Below are 13,724 nucleotides of genomic sequence, written 5' to 3'. Positions count from 1 at the left end.
GGAGAATATAGAAGAAACGAACTTTTCTGTTGCAATGCCGCCAGGAGGCGAGCGTTACTGTCGATAAACACATCTGATCCTTCGGCTCGACTAGTTTCTGGAAGCGGCGTTCCTTCCCTGCTTTCTCCCAGACTGGAGCCGAGGGACCGTGTCACAGGATGAGCCTCCCTCCTTTCTTTTTCTTTTTGCTGTGCGGCACACTTGAAGTGGCAGCATATAGCATTTCTCATGGGATGATTAGCCCAAGTCACATGCAGGGGCATTTGCGTCAACAGGTGTTTGGTGTGTTGCGACACCACAGGAGGGTCAGACCTTCCCGTGTTAAACCATGCGTGGCTTAGGTATGTTCGAGAAAGGGGGGGGGGGATCTAGGGTTTAGACCTTTAAGGTCCCTTGGCGGAGGCAACACAACCCTTTGGCCTCTGCTTCATGTAGTCTGCACTCCTCAGAATTACCCACCCGGGGGAAATCAGTTGTTGCCTTTTCCTGTCCTCCTCTCAAATCTTCATCTCTCTCACTTTCAGCCTTTCCTGTCGTCGTTTCACTTCCTTTTCCTGTTTTCCAGGAAGCAATTTGGTTATAATGTTAGTGTGCGGCTGACATTGGCAGGCCTTGTTTATACATAGATCCTGTCACGTCCCCTTGTAAGGGTTCCACAGTGGGCGCCTGGCACCGCTGCCGAAAACTCCATATATACTTATGTCTAGCTCTTTCCCCCCACTCCCTGATTGCCCTCAGAAAAGAGGATGCACCGATGAAGTGTTCCAGTTTTCTGGTCACCAAAAAGAAACCTTTCCACGATTCCATGTCATTCATTCAGAAAAACCAGAAAAATAAGTACGAGCAATGTTGCCTTTTCTTGTTTCAAGATCTCTGACTCGGGCTCTGGAACCATCACCCTACACATACCTTCACTTCATCTTCACTCTGACACACAACTTGCACTGCAGTCTGTTTTCAATACTATCTGGGCAGCAGGATACCTTCCATTGGCATAGAAAGACGGAAGCAGGGAAAAGACCCATCCTCATTGTCAAGTTACTGTCGTATTGCATTAACAAGTTGCCGCTTTCAGTTACTGAAAAAGATGATAAATCGTCAATTATTACAATTTCTTGAAACAAATTGCTCGACCTATATCAGTGCGGATTTTGAGAAACTTAAATTAAAAAATTCAATAATAGGGTTTTACATGCCAAAACCATGATCTGATTATGAGGCATGCCATAGTGGGGGACTTTTGAAAATTTGGGCCACCTGGGGCCGTATTCTGTAGCGGTTCCTTTGGGAACCGGTTCCTTTGGGCTGTTGCCATTGGTCGGCGTTTCGTTGTCGTCATCCCTGGTGGGCGGGACGACAAATTTTGATGACGTCACACAGGTTGCCAATCTTCTGGAAAGGAACCGGTTCCCTGCTAGGAGAGGAACCGCGGAGAAGTGGTTCTCTCGAGGGTCGCGCGCGGGGGCGAGCATGATGTCGAGGGTTGCTAGGGCAACCGTGGCTGCCGGCTAACCTCGCGCCAGCTGACGAGCCGGCACCTAGACGAGACGAGACAGAGACGGCAATGGCGGCTCCTTTGGTTGTGTTGCTGGGGAGTGGCGAAAGACAACGACGCGACGAGAGGCAACGACGCGACGCGTTCGGCATGGCCGAAGAAGAGTTTCGAAGGCATTTTAGGCTCTCCAAAGACATAGTGTGACGTCTTTGCGATGAGCTGGAAGGACATCTCGGACCTCAAAGATTTCGTGGTGTCGACACTACGATGAAAGTGCTGTGCGCGCTGCGGTTTTTTGCCACCGGGAGCTTTCAACAGTGCGTCGGGAATGAAGAAGCGATTGCACTGTCGCAGCCTTCGGTCAGCCGGATCATTACAGCCGTCGCCAAGGCCATTACGGTTGTGGGCAAAGAAAAAGGATGGGTTAGATTCCCATCCACGGCGCAACAGAAAGCCGCCGTCAAGGAAGGCTTTCTTAGCCGTGGAAAAATTCCAGGATTTCTAGCATGTGTGGACGGGAGTCTGATAGCCATCGTTCGCCCTAAGAAGCTCGGCCCCGGCGAAACGGAATCGTACTGGAGCCGTAAAGGGTATTACGCCCTCAACTGCATGGTCGTGAGTATTGTTCATTGACAAATATTTTCGATATGTGATTGCGCGAGTGCACGTTGTAAAAAACTTCGTTTCGTTATTTTTCATCAATTGCCGGTAATACTTGCGTTCCTATTCGAGAAAGTAGCGTTTGTGTTGTATGTGTAATGACGACTTTGATCTTGGCAATAGAACCCGGCCGCACTTTTTCAGTGCTCTCTAATCACAGTTGAATAGCCTTTTCGATGCTACAATGTAAACACATTACGCGCGACTTAAACCGGAATAGACGCCGTAGCAGTGAAGGGAGTCTTCGTCTGCGAGCGATCCTAACAGAAGACGAGCCCTTGTGATTCTTACTCGACGTAAAACTAAAGCATTGTGGCAACAGACTGTAAACGTGAAAAGGAGCATCCCATCAATGAAAATGGTGTGAGGGAGAATGAGAATGTGTGGACACCCATTTGCTCTAGCTGTTAATACGGCACATGCTGTTTCCGCGTTCTTTCGCTTGTAATAGGCACTTTGTCTGAAAAAAAAAAAAAAAAAACACAGGTGGAACTCTTTAGCAGAATCTTATACAATATGGACGGAAGAAACCAAAGGAATTATTTTGCACATTGTGTTGTGACCGCACGCCATACATGAGCATGTGTACACATGCCAACATTGCATTTGCAGGTTAAGATGACATTGTTATCATGCTGATCATTAGTTCAACTGCCTACTGCGTATGTTGATATCTCTTTTTCTGTAATTGTGTTCGCTGACTGAACAGTAACTGATTGGCAAGTAGTGTTGTAAGCAAAAGATTGTGCCAGATATTTGTTGCAGTGGCACTGACACCTTCTCTTTGCTTTCCCTTATGAGGTGTGCGACGCGAAGCTGTATATCCTGGCAATTGACCCACGGTTTCCGGGATCGTGCCACGATTCTTTCGTCTGGAGCTATTCTGCATTTCGCCGCCGCCTCACTCGTGGCCTGTTACTTCATGGAGAAGTGTTGCTTGGTAAGTGCACCTAAAGTAGCAGTGCTTCTTCCACATGTAAAACATTCACAGACAAATAGTTTTGCATCCTAGCAAGCTTTAAGAAAGCGTGATTTGCTAGAAATGTGTTGTGAATGCAGCAGTACCTAATGAACCTGCAGCGACTATCGAGAGAAACAAGTCTCTCTTAAAAGGCAGATATTTGTACCAGCATGTATACAACAGCTGAAATGTTATGCTGCTTATTGATTAATTTCAATACACTGAATGCCACGTGGAGCGTTACAGGCAGGAGTGGAATTCTACAGAACACGTCAAAATGTCAGTTTTCAAGTATGGTGGAAAAGGGTTGGTGACAATGGACTCGGGGACCTGGTCCCTGTCCTTGGAACAAAGGAATAAGCGTGTGCGTGAAACTTTCGGCATCGACGTTAGTGATCGGTGTAGTATATATTGTAGAATGGTGCAAGTTGCGCTATTTTTCTTTGTGTCGCAATGTGTGCAATTTTTTTTGTTGCAGCGACATGTGGTGCTGGAGTGATTAGAAAGGATCAAACGGGTAGCTCGATTTTGGGTACCTTCATGAGAAGAGGTACGAAAGGTAGAGCAAGGATCCCAGATACTGGCAGCATATTCGAGAGTAGACCTTAGAAGTGTTTTATAAAATAACACTTCTGAAGAGAGAAGAGCTAATAAGTTTTAGCGGAGGATGTACATTTAGGGAGGGGCAAATGGGATGAACGGAGCAGAAAACCGCGAGTATGAAATAAATATTACATGTCCAACTTAACCTGAGAATGAGATTTGCAGCCAAGACAACAGGTGAAATTGGACTTTTCTTTAAAATGAGTCAAACTTTCATTACAGCTTTCCGGGAAGGTAAATGTTTGATAGATATTGCAACAATAAATCCAAGACCCGCTCTTGTTGTAAAAGGGCCCTGGCGTAGACTGTGTTCTTGCATTGTGCCTTAATGTATCCATTTCGTTCACTGACATGCAACACTTTACAGGGGACTCTGGGTACCCGCTAGAGCCATGGATCATGACTCCTGTGCCTGGTCACCCAAATCGCCTCACGGCAGAGGGGCGCTATAATGAGGCACACGCCTCAATGCGAAATGCCGTTGAGCGGTGCATAGGAGTCGTCAAAAGCCGCTTCCGATGCCTGCAGAGGCATCGGGTGCTCCACTACTCGCCTCAGAAAGCAGCCACTATTGTTGCAGCTTGTGCAGCGCTGCATAACCTCTGCCTTGCAGCAGGCGTGCCTCTGCCAGACGACCCAGATGACGACGGTGCACATGACGACAGCGCACAGGAGCCAGCCCAGGCACAAGTGCCGCTTCAAGTACAGGTGCCACCGCAGGCGCACCCTGTACAGCCTTCTCGAGCTTTGTTTCAAAGAGGCCGTGCGGTGCGTGAACCCATAGTTGGTGTGTTTCGGCTGCCCAGAAATTTGCGCATTGCCTACCTGCAAAGTGTGCGCCGGTGCATTCGCTGGCAAATGAGGCGGAGACATGTGCTGGTGTAATATGTTTTATTTTTCTTTTCATGAAAGTAAATAGGCCGTGCACTTCAACATAACACATTGCGTGTGCTCACATGTGGCTAATCATAGTATGCTGCATACTGCAGTAGTGAAAAGCACATGATTTGTCTATGTTGAGCATGACAGATACACATGCAGTGACAAATAACCATGTGCCATTATGTTACTCCTTTGCTTTGTTCACTGTGCTTTTGAATATTGTCTCGCCAGGGAATTTTCTTTAAATAAAGGTTATTTCCAAGGTGAATGGCAACCAATCTTGCATTGTTGAATATTGCTTTGCAATGCCTATTTTACTGTGCAGTATGCATTGTTCCAAAGCTGTAGATGTCTGTTCATGTGTGACACGCAAGAACAGCATGAGTTACACAGCAACTGAAATGTCGTTCAGCAATCTGTATAGCACATATTGAAACGTATAGCAACAAACGAGACATGTCAAGCACTTATTGGAGCAGGATTTCTTTAAATAGCAGACACTCATGCTTACTACTGCTTTGTTTAAACTCAAGAGTTGCTTCAACATTGCATTTCTTGCACGCATGATTTCACATAATGCTCGTAATTGCTGCTTAACAAGGTGCTAGAATATAAACAAAATCATGACAGTGAAACATTTCTTTATTTTTTTATTCATTGGGTACCTGCTTCGTCATCCAGGCATTACAGCAGGGAGGGTACAACTCATATAAATGAACACTCAAAATTACATTCATAAAGCATGGAAGAAATCATCATTTGAACAAATACAGACAGTGTCAGGTGGTAGAGTATTCCAGTCTCTTGTAGTACGAACATAGAAAGAGTAGCGGAAAGCGTCGCTTTTAACCCTCTATTGCATGGCGTCCCATATTTGGCACATACTGGTTACCATTCTTTTTTGTGTGTGTGAGATTCCCAGTTGAGAATGTGATACCGTCAGAGTAAATCTCGTAGTTATGCGCACTTATTATGGGCAAGTGCTGCCATCTCTTGAGTGATACACAAAACAGAGGTGAAGTAGATTTTGGGATGCGACGTGAAACTCGGAGGGGGCAAACACGAGCAATTGTTTTTTTTTTTTCTCTGAAAAGTTCGACCGCAGAAACATAGAAAAATTATTGTGGCATATTTTTTGGCCTCGCCAATTCAAGGCAGTTACTAGTTTTCTCAATTTTGCCTGCAACTACAGCAGAGAAACCGAAATCGGTGTGTGCACAGTATGAACTTGAAATACAAAATATGATAACGTGCTGCCATCTGTTCAATAGCCCGAAGCTGCAGGTCACTCTATCACAAGATGTAATTTTGACGATCGGTACGGTGAGGGCGAATTGTCTGCCAAACAGCTGCCTGAAAAGTGAAAAGGAACTGAAATGTAAAGGAAGTGGTGCTTCAGAGGCACTCACAAGCGCGATAGATGACGTAGAGTTATCGTGTGTGCGTTGATACGATAACCGCGCCGTGACATTTCTGTCGAGCTTTGTTGGGAGAGATCCAGTCCAAAAGACTCAGCGCTGGTTTACCTCCGCCAAGGTGTTTCACGAAATTGATTGCCCCAGCGTAGTAAAGGTCCATAACAGGCACATGGGTGGTGTCGACCTGCTGGACTCTGTTTGGACTTTACTGCATACATATCAGATGTCGAAGAAATGGCACTTTCGAATTTTTACGCCTATGCTAGACTTATCGGTAGTAACAGCATGGGTATTGTACAGGAGGGTGCAGGAGCAGCTTAGGAGGAGACAAGTACTACCGCTGGCTCAATTAAAAGCAGAAATTGCAGAATGCCTTACCTCGCATAACAAGTGCCTACCCAACTAGCGACCAGGAAGGACTTCTAGTCAGGACATCGAATTCCATGTTCAAGTCAAAAAAGCACAGGGACCAGCAGCCGCAATGCCACCCAAAGACGACCGATCTGACCAAGTCAGCCACTGGCCAGAATTTGACGAGAAGAAACAAAGATGTAAGCGGCCACCTTGCACAAACAAGTCGTTGGTAAGATAGAGGAAGTGAAACATTCATCTGTGTCTGAACGCAGCAAACAACTGTTTCATTTCATTCCCCACATCACATTAAAAGGCCACCGTCCGTGAAGCTTTGTTTTCCGCCCATGGCAGCAAGAGCGCTCAGCCATCTTCATGGTGTGCCATATTTGGCACAAAGCTTTATCTTTATTATTACAGTCGTGTTTGTTCATTCAATCAATAATGAAAGCTGAAAAAATGACTTTCATAATTCATGCAATAGAGGGTCAAAAGGAATCTCACATATTTTTAATTTGTGATCTCGCCTTTTAGAAACATATGTGGGCGGCTGAAAATACAATTACCTGGCTATCCCCGTATTAGAGTGGTATATGTTATGAAGAAATTTTAATCTGAGATTTCGGCGACGGTGTTCAAGAAGATGCCAATTTAATGCTTTTTTGCTTTCTGTCATGTTAAGCATCCTGTCATAATTGCCAAGGACAAACCGAACTGCCCTGTTCTGCACTTTTTCTAGTTTATCTACAAGTTCTGTAGCATATGGATCCCAGCAAACACATGCATACTCCAGTGTACTGCGCACATGTGTGAAATACAGTTGCTCCCTAAGTTTCTGTGGCAAGCTACTAAAGTTACGTTTCAAAAAATCTAATGCTCCGACAGCCTTGTTCCTAACATGAGTAACGTGTCTGTTCCACCTTACATCAGCAGAAAAAAATACATCTAAGTATTTATATTCTGACACTTGTTCAAGAGTAGCATTATTTAAGTGTTACGATTGCTGTCGTATGAGCTCTTCCCGGTAAAGGTGACGTGGACACTCTTTTTCTCATTCAGTGACATTTTTCACACCATATGGCAATCAAATCCAAATCGTGTTGTAGTGCTTGTTGGTCAGATTCGCTGTTGATGACCCTATATACTATACAGTCATCTGCAAACATTGTAAATATTTATTTATTGATTTACATGTACCTTACAGGCCTTCGAGAAGGTATAGTGTAAATGGGGAAATACGGTAACATATTAGTATGGAATCGGGAAAGAAATAAACATCAGCATAATGAAAGGAGTACGCACAGAACATGGAAAATTATTACATTAGCAAATACAATATGTAGAGCAATAACAATAAATGGTAAACAACAACATAATAGCATAATAACATTGTAAACGTTTTTGCATGTTATACAGTGGTAAGTATTGTAAAGAAATTGGGACCACTGAAATTCTTTAACTTGTAGAAAAAATGCAAGAAAATTACAAAAGACATGACGTGTATAGACGGTTGAAACGGCATATTGATCGTTTAGCAGATTGCGAAATGCAGTGTGTTTATATTGGCATGCAATGGTATCTGGTAGTGCGTTCCATAAACGGACCGCACGGGGCAAAGTTGAAAAATTAAAAGCGTGTGTGTTGCCATAAATCGCGACAGCGCGTCGACTTGGCGTTGACCTATTGAAACTCATGCGCTGATGTTCACCTCTTCGTCGGGCTCGAAGAACGGCGGGCAGACTCCGATGGCGCTCGCCCTTCCAACTAGGGAGAGGACGCGCCCTCGCGGTCCGGGCAGGCTGCCTCCTCCGGTTCCTCTGTGATTAACACGTTTGTTAGAATATGGTGCGCAAAAGCTCCATCAACGAGTGTGCTTACCTGCTTTCGGCGTGCAAGGCGGCTGCATCACGGCGGGCGTTATACACATCTTTCTTCCACACGCCGCGCCATTGGGCTGCAGTTTTCACTGCCGGGCCCTCAGCGTTCAGCAAGGCAGTCACTTGCTGCCAGAGCTCCTCCTTGCGCGCCGCCGTCAGCTGTTGACCCAGCACACACGACGCCTTCGCAAGGTAGGGGTGCTCTTCAACAAATGACATGAGTATATCGCGCTGCCTCGCTCAAACATGAGGACCCAGTTTCGGATTCGGCGCGCAAACTGGCAAGTCCAAAACGTAAACAAAGCGAGGCAACTTGTTTGCATAACGTATGGCACACCACCTAGCGACTAAATAAGAAAACAACACAAATAAAATTACAACTCCCAGTAGCGGTCTGCGCGGCAAGCTCACATTTATTACTGAAAATATATTTGCAAGTGTTCTATACAAAGCAATGTTTTTTTATCAAACCAGCAACATCCTTCAATTGCTATACCGTCCCCTAAGTACAAACAAAAATGATGACGTGATCTTCCGGCAGACCGCCGCTCGTTGATTGGTTCCCCTCACGCCGCCCCGTTCCACTCTTTCTCCGAGTGACGTAATCCAGACGTAACAGCCAAAGGGAACCGGTTCCCAAAGGAACCGCTACAGAATACGGCCCCTGGCGTTCTTTAATGTGCACCTAAATCTAAGTACACGGGTGTTTTTCGCATTTGGCCTCCATTGAAATCCGGCTGCCGTGGCCAGGATTCGATCCCATAACCTTGTGCTTAGCAGCCCAACACCATAGCCACTAAGCAACCATGGTGGGTTGGATTTTTAGAAGTCCGATTTACAACTGATCATCTCGCAAGGATTGATGTGTACATTCCTGAGGCTTTCGTTCACAGACAATCATTAGGGCGCAACCCTTAGGCACCCGTTCCTGCGGCGAGTGTTGGCGTTATTCATCGTAACTGAGAAAATGAACACAGCGAAGGATGAAAGTGAATGCGAAGCACAGTGGCAGATGAAACATGGCTATGGCGAAGAGACTGCGAGGAGGAAAGCGGAGGAGGAGGGTATGGCAAAAGCATGAGAACTGTGCCACACAAGATGGGTTTTGCGGCGATGACGGCCATGAGATGGCACCAAAGTAGCACGCATCATTTTTATGGAATCAGAGCGCTGCATAAGCAGAGGTCTGTCTGCGGCGGCTACTGTGAATTGAGCCCATGCGTCACCCACGTGCCACGTCTCGCGATCTCCCGATTAACAAGGCAGTCATGGCACACGTTGCTCCGTTTGCAATGTGCTGCATGAGACAGATTGTCCATGCCAGCCAAGATATTGCGTAATGAAAACACGTAAACAACGGTGCTCAAATTTTGCATTAGTATCATAATCGTTGGTGAATTGTTTTCTGTCCCTGTTCCTTGACATGAAAAAAGCCACTGTGACACTACTTGTGTTCTGTAATTTTACAATACTTCTCAGAAACGAGTATCTGTGGCAATATGCCTAATGTAATACAGAGAAGAAAGCGGGTTAACCGAGGGGTCCGATATTTAGTAGTCATATCAGAAGAAGCCAAGAAACACTGACACCAAGGACAACATAGGGGAAAAACTTGTGCTTAATAAAAAAAATTATTCGTTCCTCCATCGGCGACGCGGAGGGTGCTTGATGCAGCGGGTGTGAGAACTTTGTTCTGGCATTGGTGCAATTGGGCAGTCATGACGGATATGTGTGCGCTAGTGTCGAGTGCTGGAACACTGATGCCATCGACTTAAATGTCCATCAAGTTCTGTTTGGTCAGCAAAGGGATCAGTTTAGTGGTTGAGTCGTCAATGCAGTGTCACCACCAGGAGCTGCATCATTTAGTTTTCTGGAGACGGGCGTTGGGGCTGCATAAGGGACGGTGGGCGATGTGCCTGTGGCGATAGGGACGATGGTCGACCAGCTGGTGGCGAATGGGACTGGTGACGTCGAAATGACGACGAGAGACTGTTTCAATTAACATGAGCGTCATTGTTTGGCTGTTGCGGCGCCAATGGAGGCTGGTAATGACGCCCTGTTCAGGGCAATAATAACTTGTGAATGGCTGTCGCGGAGGGGAGGAGACAGTACGGTTATTACAATGGCGAGCAACTTGACCAATATGCCGGCAGGCATAACAGATTGGCCAATCGTGTGCGTTTCGCCACTTGGCTGGATTTCGGTAGCGTGCTGGATACTGCGGGTCAGTCGATGGACCTGCAGCATGATACAGCTGTGACGCGGCAACAGCACATAAAGAATGAACTCCAAGATTAGCGAGTTCTTTGTGGACTATTGTCTGCGCTAGTGGTGCTGTAGGCAAGTTGTTCAGCTCACTGGGGCCGGAAAAAAGGGCTGCAGGAGCCATGGCTTCAAGTTGTCCCCACACTATCCGTGTCAGGTCATCTGATGATGATGGTCGCTGCACTCCTAGCCTGTCGTCACAAGAGGATGTCGCAGCTGTGTTCGGCAGATGTGCGAACGGCGTTGCAATGCGGCGGCTCTTGGCCTGCTCAAAGTGTTGACACTCTTTTATGATGTCCTGTACTGTTTCACAAGTTGTGCACATGAGCAGGTTAAAATCATTGTGAGCGATCCCCTTCAGTACATGCCCAACCTTGTCTGACTCGGCCATATCGCTGTCGGCCTTACGGCACTCTTTGTTGCACCCTAACAGTATTGAGAGGCGAAACAATGTAATCTTTTTTCACCGCAGTGAACACGCTACCACGTCTTCTTTGCTTGCGATCACAGCAAAAGAAATTGAATTCTCATGAACTGTCAACTGTACTGCTATCAGGATACGTGTCATCCAACCACGTTTCGGTGAAAGCTTCGAGGCATGCTGAGCTTGAGTAAGTAAGTGACAAAAAAGCAATATTTTTAGATATCACGCTTCTGATGTTCATGTACAGAAAGGTAAAGCTGCACAATTTCTCTGCACATGATGACGAGGACAAGCGCACCACAGCCATTAGGAATTTATTAGAAGTTTGTTAAACTGCTGGATCCTGGGGTAAGCAAACTGCTTGATTTGAATCCGTGTCTTGGATGTACATGTCATTGTTTAACACTAGTGTGTTAAACACAAGTCTCATGTGCTCACCATCCTTTCTGATTCTTTTACCGTATTGGCGCAACTTGCGACGTTTATCTCGCACAGCCTGTGAGTAGTCACGGCCAATGCTGAAAGCCATGTTCTTCAGTTTATACCCACAGCTCAGTATAGTTTCAACTTCTTTATCATTCAAAAATGTGATAATTATCGGTCGACTTTTTTCTGCAGAATAATGACCCAATTGATGTGCCGTGGCGACTGAAGTGACTGTTTATATCTGCTTTTCACAGAATTCTATAACAAGGCGCTCTGAAGATTCCCAGAGTTCATTTTGTTGCGAATCAGGCCATGAAATAAAATATTTGATCTACGAGACGATTTTCTAAATCATCAACCTTGTCCTGTATTTTTGAAATGAAGTCTTTGCTTGAGGCTGGCAATGAAGTGTTTGCCTGCTGAACTATAAATTGTAGGTCATTAACCGTGTGTTGGATTTGCGAAGGTTTGCATCAAAATTGTTGGGAAGCTTAAGCAAGGCCATTGACTGATCCTTTGATTCAAGCTCGACAACTTGATTAGTTAGAAACTCTAGGTCACTTTTAACCAAAACATGAAGCTGTAATACCTTGGTTATTGATTCTTGAAAGCTTGCATTATTACTTTCAAGGCGCTGAACTGTTGAAAATACAGAACCATGCTTCTCTTCTTGGGCCTTCATCATAGGTTCAGGATTAGACTCATTATCCCCGCAGCATAAATAAAGGCACCAAACACACAGCAAACTCACGAGTGTGCTTCAGACAATATATACGGAACATCACGGCGACCACTGCTCCTAAGGTCGTTATCGGCACACATTTATAGGCTGCACCATCTCCGGGATTGGCGCACGAAAGAGGATAGAAACATATCCGATACGGAAAAGTGGTGGTAACTCGCTAAGGAAGACTATGTCGTTAAAAAAAGTGCGATCATACTTTGATCAAGCCTACAAGGCACAGCAAAACAATACAGAGTGGGCAGAATGTTGTGCGTTGTCTTGCCCTGAATTATGCCTTAGAAGATGCACCAGTAACTAGCCCTGTTTTCTTCAAATACAGGACTTTTGAAATGGAGGGGTTGACAGACTGGTGTTCTGGCAATACTGCAGGTGATAGCGGACCGGTCTCGTACGTGCCTAGCTGAGGGCACGGACCTGTTTGTCTGGGCGCGGGAGAACTCATCCACCCTGGCAGCCCATGTGGCTGGATCAGGTGAGCTTACATAGTGTGCTTAACTTGGTCACTGCCGACCTCCTTTGCAGTGCCCATGACTGTGCAAGAAGCGCTCAGGTTCCCTGCCCCAGCAGTGCCCACTCCACCACGAAGCCTAAGTGGAACAGGTAAGAAGGCCACAAATCAAGGGTATTTAACAGTACATGCACACCTGTAGACTGCTGATGGAATGCAAGAAGTGTCCCCAATAAAAAAGCAAAAAAGGCTTTTGATGACACAATGAAAATAAATTCCGAAACTGCACAGTGGAGGTTATGAAGGGCACATAGAGAAGGGCCAAGGATTAATTGTGACTAGCTTTTTTTCATTGTTGTTTAATGTGCACATATGTGTGCGGTTGTTTTTGCATTTAGTCCCCATTGGAATGTGGCTGAAAATAGAACATGTGACATCGTGCTCAGCAGCTGAGTGCCATAGCCACGGAACCACCTTGGCGGAGGAAACACCGCGAAGGTTTGCGACTTCTGCTACGAAAAACGTAAAGGAAACAATCCTTTCTTGACCTTCAAGTGCCTATAAAGAAGTGTCAGCTTTAACTCGGACAGCATTGATACTGCATACGCTCCATACTTCTGACCAATACAGTAGAATCTCGATGATATGATTACGGTTGATCCGAATTTCGTGATGATACGAATTTCAAAAGTGTTTTGGATGGTCTACGTTATGTAGAATACGCTACGATTCGGGATTACACAAACAGTTTCTCAAGCCTTCGCGGATGATACGAACGCGCCATTGACCGGCGCATGCGAGCAGGGCGACACAGCTGGTCTCGGAGGGGCAGAGTAGCCACCGTGGCTAATGTGCGGCTGCTGGCCCTTTTCATGCCCGCTTCCCTTCACCTCCAGTCTCTGCTGGCCGAGCGGCAGCGGCCACCGGCGCTCCTCTCCACACCGGCCTCCCATCACCTCCACGGCTTTTCACGCCCGCTTCCCTTCACCTTCATCTCTGCCGGCCGAGCGGCAGCGGCCACAGGCCCTCTTCTCCATACGCCTCCCATCACCTCCACGTCGCCTCCGCCATAGCGTAATGTGCATAGTGCACTCGGCACATGGCTCTGCACGAAACCTGCCAAGCCAGGCCAAGTCACGTGCCTGACAACTCTGCATCACCCATTTCCT

The 13,724-nt window shown here is 46.2% G+C and overlaps 2 protein-coding genes across 2 annotated transcripts in view; both read left to right on the top strand.

Annotated features, from left to right (window-relative positions):
• The window catches only part of LOC126516650 (DNA (cytosine-5)-methyltransferase 3C-like), a 362,078-nt gene that overhangs the window by 57,319 nt on the left and 291,035 nt on the right, over positions 1–13,724 (top strand). The window contains exons 4-5 of the mRNA XM_072285857.1: positions 12,477–12,579; positions 12,630–12,707. Of these exons, the coding sequence (XP_072141958.1) occupies positions 12,477–12,579; positions 12,630–12,707 (181 nt within the window). The remainder of the gene's footprint in view (positions 1–12,476; positions 12,580–12,629; positions 12,708–13,724) is intronic.
• Positions 1,258–4,869, top strand: LOC140215158 (putative nuclease HARBI1). The gene is made up of 3 exons (XM_072285856.1): positions 1,258–2,110; positions 2,957–3,095; positions 4,087–4,869. Exons 1-3 carry the CDS (start codon positions 1,763–1,765, stop codon positions 4,602–4,604), a joined length of 1,005 nt encoding a protein of 334 aa, XP_072141957.1. The 5' UTR covers positions 1,258–1,762; the 3' UTR covers positions 4,605–4,869.

The sequence above is a fragment of the Dermacentor andersoni genome, chromosome 1 (assembly GCF_023375885.2).
Source record: "Dermacentor andersoni chromosome 1, qqDerAnde1_hic_scaffold, whole genome shotgun sequence".
Classification (NCBI taxonomy): Eukaryota; Metazoa; Arthropoda; class Arachnida; order Ixodida; family Ixodidae; genus Dermacentor; species Dermacentor andersoni.
This window is presented reverse-complemented; position numbering and strand designations above follow the sequence as displayed.

Bases quoted from the DNA above. Each gene is read 5' to 3' on its own strand.
- LOC140215158 (XM_072285856.1), top strand. From the start codon at position 1,763: ATGAAAGTGCTGTGCGCGCTGCGGTTTTTTGCCACCGGGAGCTTTCAA. The intron at 2,111-2,956 runs GTGAGTATTGTT...TTCCCTTATGAG, and splicing joins ACGCCCTCAACTGCATGGTC to GTGTGCGACGCGAAGCTGTA. The intron at 3,096-4,086 runs GTAAGTGCACCT...AACACTTTACAG, and splicing joins TCATGGAGAAGTGTTGCTTG to GGGACTCTGGGTACCCGCTA.